The 13,741-nt window shown below is 45.5% G+C and overlaps 1 protein-coding gene across 1 annotated transcript in view; it reads right to left on the bottom strand.

The window, feature by feature from the left end:
• LOC137348455 (zinc finger protein 721-like) overlaps positions 1-13,512 on the bottom strand; it is a 94,538-nt gene extending 81,026 nt beyond the window's left edge. Inside the window, exons 1-3 of the mRNA XM_068013761.1 lie at positions 13,413-13,512; positions 994-2,385; positions 317-391 (exon numbers count right to left, since the gene is read on the bottom strand). Coding sequence (XP_067869862.1) covers positions 317-391; positions 994-2,285 — 1,367 coding nt within the window. The 5' untranslated portion in view covers positions 2,286-2,385; positions 13,413-13,512. The remainder of the gene's footprint in view (positions 1-316; positions 392-993; positions 2,386-13,412) is intronic.
• Positions 13,513-13,741: the final 229 nt, after the last annotated feature.

Genomic DNA, 13,741 nt, shown 5'->3' with positions numbered 1-13,741 from the left:
TGTTAACTCTGTTTCTCCCTCCATAGATGCTGCCAGACCTGAATTATTTCCAGCAATTTATGTTTTTATACCACCACCTCCAAGTTGCCCAAGCCACACACCGTCCTGACCTGGAAATATAATCGGCCACTCCTTCATCAGCATGCTGGAACTCCCTCCCTCCCTGCCAGCACTGCGGGAGCCCCTTCACCGCACAACTGCAGTGGTTCAAGGCAGCAGCTCACCATCAGCTTCTCAAGTGGCAACTGGGGGATGGGCAATAAATGCTGGCCTTTCCAGTGACACCTACATGCCACAAACAAATAAAAAGACATACCTTTCTCGGGCTATTTGCAGTTTTAGTCTGTGTTTTGTCTGGTTAATATTACACATGACGATAAAGAAAATCATACTACATTACACAGAAAGCCACAGTTGTACCCTATTATCAAGAAGCCATGGACTTCAAAGATTCTCCAGTTCTCCTTCTATGATTTATCTAGTGAACATTCTAGCAAAATGTGTTTTCTCCCTAGCCCGCAATTGTCCCAATTTCAACGTCAACTCCAAGGAACCTAACTTTGAATTTTAGAAATACAAATTTTCTGCCCCTCTTTTACTTTCATTTCAATCCCTCTGCTAGGTACCAGTGTGTTTCATTCCATCCTGATCATTTCAAGAACAATTTTGTTTTTCCATGGAGCCTTGATTAAAATGTTTCCTCAAAAAGAGTAATAAAAAGGGTGTGAATGTCGAACTCATGACCACAAGGAGCGGTTGTGGGGAACGGCATAGATATGTTTAAGGGGAAGCTGGATAAACACACGAGGGAGAAAGGAATGGAAGAATACATCGATGGGATTAGATAAAGTAGGTTGGAAGGAGGCTCGTGTGGAGCAGATCCATCGGGTCCCACCGGAATAAAAGTCGAATGAAGGGAACCATCAGCTCAACGGGCTGAGAAAAATTTATAAAACATTTTCTATGTCGCCCCTGCTACCTGCAGGGCCCTACGGAATAGAATGAACTCGCTGGTGTCTCAGCACATGGGATGACCGAGTGAATCCCTTCCCACACAGGGAGCAGGTGAAGGGTCTCTCGTCAGTGTGAACTCGCTGGTGTCTCAGGAGGTGGGATGAGTCAGTGAATCCCTTCCCACACACGGAGCATGCAAATGGCCTTACTGCAGTGTGATAGCGCTGGTGTGTCACCAGACTATTGGTGCTTTTAAAGCTCTTCCCACAGGTAGAACACTTAAAAGGTCTCTCATCAGTGTGAATTTGCTGGTGTGTCAGCAGCTTGGAGGACCGAATGAATCCCTTTCCACACACGGAGCAGGTGAATGGCCTCTCTCCAGTGTGAATTCGCTGGTGGGTCAGCAGGTTGGATGACTGAGTGAATCCCTTCCCACACACGGAGCAGGTGAACGGCCTCTCTCCTGTGTGAACCCGCTGGTGTGTCAGCAGGGTGGATGACCGAGCAAAACCCTTCCCACACGCGGAGCAGATGAACGGTCTCTGTCCACTGTGAACTCGCTGGTGCGTGTCCAGGTTGGAAGCCTGAGCGAATCCCTTCCCACACACTGAGCAGCTGAACGGCCTCTCTCCAGTGTGAACTCGCTGGTGCGTCAGCAGATTGGAGGACCGGGTGAATCCCTTCCCACACACTGAGCAGCTGAACGGCCTTTCTCCCACCTGCTCCAGCTGGTGTTTCCTCAGCTCCTGGTGGCATTTAAAGCTTTTCCCGCACTCGGAACATTTAAATGGTCTCTCATCATTGTGAAACCGCTGGTGCCTCAGGAAGGCGGATGACCGAGTGAATCCCTTCCCACAGAGTGAGCAGGTGAGCAGCCGCTGAACGGTGTGGCTATTCTGGTGTCTCCGCAGGTCAGATAACTGAGTGAATCTCTTCCCGCACACAAGGCAGGCGAATGGCCTCTCCCCAGTGTGTAGACGCCGGTGTCGCTTCAGCTCCTGTGGGCTTTTAAAGCTCTTCCCACAATCTGAACATTTACACGGTCTCTCATCAGTGTGAACAAGCTGGTGCGCTCGCAGGTGAGCTGCATAAACAAATCCCTTTTCACACACGGAGCAGGTGAACCGACTCTCCTTGTTGTGCCTGCGTTGATGAATTTCCAACGCAGACGGGGAACTGAATCCTTTCTCGCCATCACCACCTTTACCTGGTTTGTCCTCGCTGTGACGGTACATGTGTTTTGCCAGGTCAGTGGGTCGGCTGAAGGCGAGTCCACACACGGAACACGTGCACAGTTTGCCCGCCCTGTGGTTGCTGCTTTCTCCTTCCATGTGCAAAAGCCGACGATATTCAGGTCCTGATGACTCAGGCCGCTCTGTCAGATCTTATTGTGATGAGCTTCCCGTCTGTAAATCCTCCACTTCTCAGACCCTGTAAAACGAGTGTAGAAAGGCTAATGAGGGGGCATGAATTCTGCCTCAAGGTGCTATGAAAAGTCTTTCGATGGGCACATTAGCAGGAAATGGAGGATTAGTGGAGGGCGAGGTCGCTAAGTGATGAAGGAGGTGAGTTCGTAGTGGAGAGTCAGGGAATTGGCAGAGATGGTGAATAAGAACAAGGCCTCAGCTGTCACATAGGAAGCACAATCCTTGACTCTCCAGCAACTGTCCTAGCTGACGCAGTGATTCGCCGAGAAGGTGCATGTGCCACAGTGTGTCACTGGGCAGGTGCTACTCCTCTTGTTTTTTGTCACTCCCTGCAGAGGCCCCACCTCCTCTCTGCTCATCATTTGTAAAGGGTAGGTCACGCTGAAAGAACCTGAATTTTTTTGAAGAGATGACTAAAGTATTGAACAGGGGAATGTGAATGGATGTTACTTATATGGACTGTCCAAAGGCATCTGATAAAGTCCCTCATAAGTGACTGTTAGCTAAAGTTGAAGCTCATAGAATTGAAGACAAATTATTAACCTGGTTAGGAAACTGGCTGGACGACAGGGGACAGGGAAAAGGGATAATGGGCAAGTACTCTAACTGGCAGAATGTGTATAGTGTGTCCTACAAGAATCTGTGTTGGGACCTCAACTATTCACGGTATTTATGAACAACTTAGCTGATGGGATAGAAGGCCACATATCCAAATTTGCCCATGACACAAAGATAGGCGGCATTGTAAGCAGTGTAGATGGAAGTATCAAATTGCAGAGATATATTGACAGATTTTAAATGAATGGGCAAAAACTGTGGCAAATGGATTTCAACATGGACAAATGCGAGTTTATATCGAGTGGAATAAATACAAGGGAGTAGAGGTCATGCTTCAGCTATACAACACCACCCAGGTTCAACCATACCTGGAGTACTGTGTGCAGTTCAGGTTATATTGACCTCAAGTGGGGGAGCAGCATAGATTTACCAGAACGATAGCTGGACTCCAAGGGTTAAATTGCAAGGCAAGATTACACAAACTACAGTTATATTCCCTGGAATTTAGAAGGGTTGATTTGATCAAAGTTTTCAAGATATTATGGGGAACAGATAGGGTAGATTTGAAGAAATTATTTCCACTGGTTGGGGAGTCTAGGACTGTGGGTGGGGGGCGGGTGGCAGAGTCTAAAAGTTCGAGCCAGACCTTTCCGGAGTGAAATGAGGAAACACTTCTACACATAAAGGATGGGAGAAGTTTGGAACTCTCATCCAAAAATGGCAATTGCTGCTCGATGAATTGTTAATTTTAAACATGAGATTGAGAGGTCTGTTATTCAAAGGTATTAAGGAATATTAAGGTGGCTATATGTATTAGGTTGCAGATCCGCCATGCTCTCACTAGATGGTCGAACAGACTCGAGAAGCTAAAGGCCTCCCCCTCTTCCTGTGATCTTATTCCCACGTGACTCCCTCACTGTCAGCCCACACCACACACAAACCCCAGGCTCATCAATCACACTCTCCTGCGTCTGTGCGCTGGATCCCTGAGCTAGAAGGTCCCGCATGGAGCTTTCTTTGTAAAGTTGGTGCTCGTTGAGAGTCACAATCAGTGACAGAAAGTGAGTTTTCTCCAAGCCTGATCGAAATCAGAAGGGGAGAGAAGTAAGGGAAATGCAAACTAGTCAGTCCGTGCATTTGGGCACCGAACGAAGCTTCTTCAGTTTGGTGAAGCCCCCTTGGGGAACATGTGATCTGGATCCACGGCCTGAAAGATGTCATTTTCTCAGGGACACGTGGACGGGGTGGGTGCCCATGGCGAGACTGGCGTGAGCGAGCAGGCATAGGCTGGAGGGTCTGCCACAATCAGGTGCCGATGGGCAGGACTTGCTCCTACTGACTGGGTGATCTGGAGAGCAGCCACTTTCGAGAGTCAGTTGTTCAGGGCCTGGGGGAGGCAGTGGGGCTTTCTTCTGCTTTTCTATACAAGGCTGCTTGTTTCACAATGGGCTGCCTCAGATTTTATAAATATGGTTTACAGGAAATGAGTGGAATTGAAACACCGCAGTCACAATGTGGAGACTCTGGGCTGTCAGCAGCTGGGATACACCAGGGAATCCTTTTCCACACAATGAGGCCATTCCAAATGATCCAGGTCTTAGGGTTACAGATACCAAGATAATCAAGCCCACAAGAACACAAAATACAACAACATACTGGCAACCAAAACACTGATTCCTCTCCTCTCACCTTTCAGCATCCCAAAGGGGCTTGTTCCCTCCGCAGACTTTGGTTCATTCCTCAATCACACCCAACACCCTGGACATACATCACAACATTACCTCTGGTGTTTCCCACCGCCCCTCCCTCGTGCCAAGGATCTATCTTAGGGTCCCTCCTATTTCTTATCCACATGCTTCCCCTCAGTGACATCATCAGAAAACATAGCATCGATTTCCACATATACGCTGCCAACACCCAGCTCCACCTCACCACCACCTCTCTCGACTCCTCCGCTGTTGCTAAATTATCAGACAGCTAGTGTGACATTCAGTACTGGTACAGCAGATATTTCTTCCAATTTATTTCTTGGGAAGACTGAACCCATTGTTTTCAGTCCTTGCTCCAAACTCCATTCCTAGCTATCAACTCCATCCCTCTCCCTGGTAACTGAGATTGACCCAGACTGTTCACAACTTGGGTATTATTACTGACCCCAAGATAGGCTTCCCACTACATGTACGCTGCACACTAAGACTGCCCGTTTCCACCTCTGTAACATTGCCAAACACCAACCCTACCTCAGCTCATCTGCTGCTGAAACCCTCAACCATGTCTTCATTACCTCTAAATTTGACTATTCCAACACGCTCAAGGCCGACCTCCCATATTCTACCCGAAGCAAACTTGAGATCATCCAAAACTCTGCTGCCTGTGTCTTCACTCGCACCAGGTCTGCTCACGCATCACTCCCCTGTGCTCACTGACCTACACTGGCTCCCCACTAAGCAACACCTTTATTTTAAAATTCTCATCCTTAATTTGAATTCCCTCCATGGACTCGTCCCTCCCTCTCTGTGTAATCTCTTCAAGTCGGCATAACTGCACTCCCACATTTTCCTGTAAGTTCACCGCACTCTGCTAATTCTAGCCTCTTCAGCTGCCTGGGCCCTAACCTCCGGAGTACCCTCCCTAAATCTTTCCACGTCTCTTTGCTCCTGTAAGACACTCCTTAAAACCTACCTCTGCAACCAAGCTTTGAATGTGTTTATCGAGTGTGGAGCACAGCGTGTTCGTGAAAGAGTACTTCATTAACACAGTGCTAAAGTCGGGAATTTGGTACAGAGGGAGAAAGGGCTGGCTGCTGCTTATTCTTTTGTCTCTGAGCTAGGAAACTGCTATTTGTATCACTTTACTTCACCAAATTAGTAACTTCAACTAAACGAATGAATAAAACTAAAATAATCAATTCAATTAAAGAAAAACTAATTAACTAATCAAATAAATAAATAAGGTTAGATCGGGTTGGCAGTGCGGGTGCTGTGCTGTAACTGCAGCATGTGAGAGTTTATGGAGAGCATGACAATCCAGACAACTGCAACCGCGGTCAGTGTCTACAGCTCAAGGAACTTCAGCTCAGAGTTGTTGAGCTGGAGTCCGAGCTGCAGACATTGTGGAGCATCAGGGAGGAGGTGTGTTACCTGGACGCTTTATTCCAAGGGCAAGTCACATCCCTTTGGTTAAGTAGCGCTTTAGAGTTGGTCAATGGTCTGGAAGAGGAGGATGTGACTGCAATTCAGGCAGGTATGGGGATTCAGCAGGTAAAGATGGAGCAGCCTCTGCCCCTGACTTTGACCAACAGGTGGGAGGTGCTTGCTACCTGGGTGAATGTGCAAACTGACCATGGCATCATGGTGCAGGAGGTGATTCAAGTGCGGAGAGTGAAAAGAATGTTATAGCGATGGGGGACAGTATGGTCAGGGGAATAGATACTGTCCTCTGAGGCTGTGACTGAAAGGTTGTGTTGCCTGCCCAGTGCCAGAATTAAAGACATTCCCTTGCAGCAAGAGAAGAACTTGGAGGGGGAGGATCCAATTGTCGTGGTACATGTAGGAACCAAAGATATAGGTCGACCGAGGAATGATACTCTGCCGAGGAAGTTTGAGGACTTAGGGTCTAATTTGAAAAGCAGAACCTCAAAGATAATAATCTCTGGATTGGTACCTGAGTCACATGCCGATTGGCTTAGAGATCAACAGATCTGAAGGATAAATGCGTGGCCGAAGGAGTGGTGTGGGAGACAGGGGTTTCACTTCTTGGGCCATTGGCTCCAGTAGTGGGGAAATAGGGAGCTGTTGTGTTAGGAGGGGCTCCAATTAAACTGGGCTGGGACCGGGACCAGTGTCCTGGCAAATCAAACAATTAGCACAGTAAGACAGGGCTTTAATCTAATAATAGGAGTGTGGCAGGATTCAGGAAAGGGTAAATTTGAAAGCAGCGAGGGAAATATCAAGGCTCTAGAGCAGAGCAGTGTTTTTGGTAAAAATAAGCAGAGTGGGTGAGGAAGGGACAGTGAGAATAGGAACATAGGAGCAGCCCATCGAGCCAGCTCCACCATTCAATACCATCATGGCTGATCATCCACTTCAATGCCTTTCTCCCCACACTATCCTCATATCCCTTTATATATTGGTATTTAGAAATCTGTCAATCTCTGCTTTAAACATACTCGATGACTGAGCTTCCACAGCTCTCTGGGGTAGAGAATTCCAAAGATTCACAACCTTCTGAGTAAAGACATTTCTCCTCATCTCTGTCCTTAGTGGCTTCCCCCTTATTTTGAAATTGTGTCCCCTGGTTCTAGACTCCCCAACCAGGGGGAACATCTTGCCTGCATCTACCCTGTCTATCTCTTTCGGTAATTTGTAGGTTTCAATGAGATCACCTCTCATTCTTCAAAACTCTAGAGAATACAGGCCCAGTTTCCTCAATCTCTCTTCATTGGACAGTCCCGCCATCCCGGGAACAAGTCCGGTGAACTTTCGTTGCACTCCCTCTATGGCAATAATATCCTTCCTAAGGTAAGGGGACCAAAACTGCACACAGTACTCCAGGTGCAGTCGAAGCAAGGTTCTATACAATTAAAGCAAGACTTCGCTTCCTGTACTCAAATCCTCTTGTGTTAAAGGCCAACATACTATTAGCCTTCTTAATTGCTTGCTGTACCTGCACATTAGCTTTCAGTGACTTATTGACGAGAACATCCAGGTCCCTTTAGTCACTAACGTCCTATTAGCTTTGTGACAAAGTGACATCAGGGAAAATTAGAAAAAAGTCAAAGCTAAATGCACTATAACTGAATGCACAAAGTATTCTCAACAAATAAGATGAATTAATAGCATAGACAGAAATTAATCGATTAGTCATTACAGAGACGTGGTTGCAAAGTGACCAAGGTTGGGAACTAAATATTCCAGGATACCTAACTTTTAGAAGAGAGAGGCAAAATAGAAAAGGTGCAGGGAATTAGCCATGATGATAAAGGATGGGATAAAGACAATAGAGAGAAAGGATCTCAGTTCAGAAAATCAAGAATAGAATCAGCTTGGGTGGAGCTAAGAAACAACAAGGGACAGAAAACACTGGTGGGACTTGTTTATAGGGTCCGTAACAGTAGTTACAGTTTAGAGCAGAGTATAAATCAGGAAATTAGAGGTGCATGTATGGATAATACAGTAATCATAGGAGTTTTAATCTTCATACACACCGGGCAAACCAATTTTGCAGTAATAATGTGGAGGATGAGAACATGGAATGCATACAAGATAGTTTTCTAGATCAGTATGTAGACAAACCAACTAGGGAATATCAGATTGAGTATTGTGCAATGAGAAAGGGTTAATTAATAATCTTGTAGTAAAGGGGCCTCTAGGGAAGAGTGATCATAATACGAGAGAATTTTATATGGAGTTTGAAATTGATTTAGTTAAATCCTAAACTACGGTCTGAAATCTAAACAAAGCAAACTACATAGGTATGAGTGGCTTGAGTGATTGGGAAACTGCATGAAAAGATATGACGGTAGACCAGCAATGGCAAACATTTAAAGAAAAGAAAATTTGCAATAAATATACATTCCTTTAAAGCACAAAACCCACACTTAAAAAGGTGGTCCAACTGTGGCAAACAAAAGGAGTTAATGATAGTTTTAGGGCAAAGGAAAAGGCTTATAATGTTGCTAAAGATAGTAAGCCTGAGGATTGGGAGGACTTTCAAATTCAGTAAAGGAGGACCAAGAAATTGATAAGGAAAGAAAAAAGAGAATATAAGAGTAAACTAGGAAGAGACACAAAACCAGATTGTAAACATTGCTCTAGGTACATAAATATGAAAATAAATGTGGGCCCATTCGAGGCAGAGACAGGTGAGATTATAAGGGGGAATAAGGAAATGGCAGAAACACTAAACAAATACTTTGTATCCATCTTCACGATAGAAGCTACAAAAAAATTCCAGAAATAATGGGGAACCAAGGATCTAGTGACAATGAGGAACTTAAAGAAATCAGTATGAGTAAAGAAATAGTACTGGAGAAATAAATGGGGCTAAGCGGGGACAAATCCCCCGGACCTGACAACCTGCATCCTACAGTTTTAAAAGAGGTAACTGCAGTGATAGTGGATAGTTTTGATCTTCCATAATTCCTTAGATTCTAGAGAATTGGAAGGTAGCAAATATAACCTTGCTATTAAGGAAAGGAGGAAGAAGGAAAATGGGGAACTATAGGCCAGTTAACCTATCATCAGTAGCAGTCAAAATGTTAGAATCCATTATTAGGGACTTTGTAACAGGGCACTTCGAAAATTATATGAATAAGCAGAGTCAACACGGATTTATGAAAGTGAAATTGTGTTTGACAAATCTGTTCCGAGTTGAGGATGTAGCTAGATGGATAAGGGAGAACCAGTGGATTTAGTGTATTTAGATTTTCAAAAAGCATTTGATAAGGTGCCACATAAGAGGCTATTACACAAAATTAGGACTCATGGGATTGGGGGTAATATTTTAGCATGGATTCAGGATTGGTTAATGGACAGAAAACAGAGAGTAGGAATAAACAGGACATTTTCAGGTTGGGAGGCTGTAACTAGCAAGGTCCCACAAGGATCAGTACTTGGGCCTCAGCTATTTACAATTTATATGAATGGGTTAGATAAGGGGACGGAGTGTAATGTATCCAAGTTTGCTGATGATATAAAGTTAGGTGGGAAAGTAAGCAGTGAGAAGGACGCAAAAGGCTGCAGAGGGATATAGACAGGTTGGGTGCGTGGGCAAGAACTTGGCAGATGGAATACAATGTGGCAAAGTGTGAAAGTTATCCACTTTGGTAGGAAAAATAAAAAGGCAGAATATTTTATGAATGGTGAGAGACTGGGGAACGTTTGCATTCAGAGGGATCTGGGTGTCCTTGTACATGAATCACAGCAAGTTAACATGCAGGTGCAGCAAGCAATTAGGAAAGCAAATGGTATGTTAGTTGGCCTTTATGACAAAGGGATTGAAGTATAACAGTAAAGAAGGCTTACTACAATTACACAGGCTAGTGGTGAGGCTACACCTGGAGTACTAAGTGCTGTTTTGGGCTCCTTACCTAAGGAAGGACAGACATACCCTAGAGAAAGTGCAACAAAGGTTCCTGGGATGAGGGGATTGTCCTCTGAGGAGAGACTGAGAAGACTAAGCTGATATTCCATGGAGTTTAGAGGAATTAAAGATGATCTCATTAAAACATTTAAGATTCTAAGGGGCTTGACAGGGTAGATGCTGAGAGGCTGGAGAGTCCAGAATACCTGGTCGCAGTTTCAGAATACGGGACAGCCCTTTAGAACCAAGATGAGTCATTTATGGCACAGAAGGAGGTCATTCAGCCCATCGAGTCCATGCTAGCTCTCCACGAAGCTATGCAGTCAGCCCCACACCCCGGTTCAATCCCTGTAGCCCTGTAAGTCTAATTCTCTTAGGTGGCCATCCAACTTACTCTTCAGGTCAGTGATCGTCTCCGCTTCCACCACTCTTGCAGACAGCACGTTCCAGGTCACAGCCACCCACTGCGTTAAAAAAGCTTCCCCATATTCCCCCTGCATCTTTTGCACAAAACTTTCAATCTGTGTTCCCTAGTCCTTGTACGATTTGTTAACAGGAACAGTTTTTCCTTGTCTAACTTATCTAAGCCTGTCATAATCTTGTACACCTCTGTCAAATCTCCCCTCAATCTCCTTTGGTCCAAGGAGAACAATCCCAGCTTTTCCAACATAACCTTGTAACTGAAATCCTCCATCCTGGGAATCATTCTGGTAAATCTCCTCTGCACCCTCACATCCTTCCTGAGGTATGGTAACCAGAACTGAACACAATCCTCCAGTTGGGGCCTAACCAGAGCTTTATAAAGGTTCAGCATAATTTCCCTGCTTCTCTACTCTATGCCTCTAGTTATGAAGCCCAAGATTCTATATGCTTTGCCGACTATTCTCTCAATATGTCCTGCCACCTTCAAAGATCTATGCACATGCACCCCCAGGTCCCTCTGTTCCTGCACATTCTTCAGAACTGTGCCATGAAGTATATATTGCCTCTCCCTATTCCTTCTGCCAAAATGCATCACCTCACACTTGTCAGTATTAAATTGTATCTACTGCAAAGATCAGTGCTTGGGCTCCAGCTATTCACAATCTATATCAATGATTTGGATGTGGGGATCAAATGTAATATTTCCAAGTTTTCTGATGACACAAAATTAGGTGGGAACGTGAGTTGTGAGGACGAGGATGCACAGAAGCTTCAAGAGGATTTAGACAGGTTAAGTGAGTGGGCAAGAACATGACAGATGAAATATAATATGGAAAACTGTGACGTTATCCCTTTGATAGGAAAAACAGAAATGCAGAGTATTTCTTAAATGGTGAGAGATTGGTAAGTGATGTCCAGAAGGACCTGGGTGTCCTTGATCGTAAGTCACTGAAAGTTAACATGCAGATACAGCAAGCAATTAGGAAGGCAAATGGTTTGTTGGCCTTTATTACAAGAGGATTTGAGCACGGGAATAGTGAAGTCTTGCTTCAATTGTATACAGTCTTGGTGAGACTGCACCTGGAATTATGTGTATAGTTTTGGTCTCTTAATCAAAGGAAGGATATACTTGCCGTAGAGGGAGCGCAACAAAGGTTCACCGGGCTGATTCCTGGGATGGTGGGATTGTTCTTCGAGGAGAGATTAAGGAGACTGGGCCTTTATTTGTTAGAGTTTAGAAGAATGAGAGGTGATCTCATTCAAACATACAAAATTCTTACAGGGCTCAACGAGTTTGATACAGCTAAGCTGTTTAGCCTGGTTTGGGGAGGGAGGGAGGTGGGGGGTGTCTAGAACCAGGGGACACAGTTTCAGAATAGAGGTAGGCCAGTTCGGACTGAGATGAGAAGGAATTTCTTCACATGGAGGATGGTAAATCTCTGGAATTCTCTAGTCCAGAGGGCTATGGAGGCTCAGTCATTGAGTATGTTCAAGACAGAGATTGATAGATTTCCAGATAGTAAAGATAGCAAGGGATATGGGGATAGTGTGGGAAAATGCAGAGGTAGAATATCAGCCAATATCTAGTTGAATGGCAGAGCAGGCTCAAGGGGCCGAAAGGTCTACTCCAGCTCCTATTTTCTATGTTTTAAAAAATCCTGAACTCCCTTCCTAACAGCACTGTGGGTGTACTTAAACCACATGGACTGCAGCACTTCAAGAAGGCAGCTCACCACCACCTTCTCAAGGGCAATTAGGGATGAGCAATAAATTCTGGCCTAACCTACGACGCCCACATACTGTGAAAGAATAAAAAATACATGGTTGACTGTTAGCTGCCCTGTCCAGTCTAGCAACCCACCTAGTTGTATTCAAGAATTCAGAAAAGGCAGCTCACCACTACATTCTCAGGGATAATTAGGGATGGGCAATAAACGCTGCCTTTGTCATTGATGCCCACATGCCTCAAATGAATAAAAAAAATGTATGACACAGCTACCTGGATGGTAGAAGGCAAAGAAGATGAATCTTGGACCTTTATCGTCTAGAAATTCTTATGTTAGGAACACTTCAAATTCATCCACAGCTGTCTTGTCAATGGGATAAAATTGCAGGGCTATAGGGGAAAAGGTGGCAGGAAATGGAAGTAATTGGATAGGTCTTTCAAAGAGCTGCCATAGGCACAATGGGCTCAATGGCCTCTTTCTGTGCTGTGTCAATTTATGAAAAAACAATCTACCTCTTGTGGACTTCCTTTACTCATGCAGAATGCCATTCAGATGCCAGAGGTTAAATTACGAGTAGAGATACAGAAAACTCTTTGGAATTTCGAAGGTTAATAGGTGATTTGATCAAAGTTTTCAAGATATGAAGGGCAACAGATATAGTTTTTTTGTACCTACCATATCTGTTGGTTGGGGACTAGGACTAGGGAGCATAGTGTAAACATTAGCGTCAGACCTTTCAGGAGTGAAGTTAGGGCACACTTCTACCTGCAAAGGCTGACAGAAGTTTGGAACTCTCATCCGCAAAGGGAAATTGATGCTGGGTAAATTGTTAATTTTAAATCGGCATTGATCGATTTCTGTTAAGCAACAGTATTAGGGAAATAGGACCTATCATGAATGCTGAGCATGCTCGAGGGGCTGAATGCGCTCCCCCATTTCGATACGCATTCTTTTCAGCGACTCCCATGACAGACTGGACATCACATGGCAGAGCGGGCCCCAATGGCGGCCGAGCAAACCCATAAGCCTCAGCGCGCCAGAAACACCCCTACCCCTCTCACTGGTTGAACAAAGGGAAGCTGACGCGCCTGCGCGGCTCCTCCCCCCAGCTGCATGACGCATTCTGGGGAAGGTTGGGACCCGTTGAGAGTTCGTGCGACCGGCGGAAAGTGAGTTTTATGAGGGGGTTTTTCAGCGGAGAGAAACGACAGCGGGGAGATAAATAAAAGAAAATACAGACCGGGAAGCGCGTCCAAATATTTCCCCGCCGCCGGGTGACCGGACGGAACGGCTTCAGCGGCGGCGCAGCGCCTTGTGTCGGTCGCTAGTGGACGTTGGTCACATGACGTCTGCCACAGCGATGATTGTCGTGCGCCTCGACCAATAGGAAGGGCAAACGCTGTCTGGAGGACTGAAGCGGACGGCGGGTCCTCCAACCTATGCGGGCGCCCGAGGGGCGGGGTTTCCGGCTGTCTCTCCTTTTCCCACAGGAGGGATGAGCCAGTGGTGTTTTATTTTTGCACCTAAGTGTGTGAAGTGGGATGAAGCAGAGTGAGGGGGGACCTGGGA

Source organism: Heterodontus francisci, chromosome 34 (genome assembly GCF_036365525.1).
Source record: "Heterodontus francisci isolate sHetFra1 chromosome 34, sHetFra1.hap1, whole genome shotgun sequence".
NCBI classification, from domain to species: domain Eukaryota; kingdom Metazoa; phylum Chordata; class Chondrichthyes; order Heterodontiformes; family Heterodontidae; genus Heterodontus; species Heterodontus francisci.
Note: the sequence above shows the minus strand (reverse complement) of the source record. Positions and strands in the feature narration are given on the sequence as shown.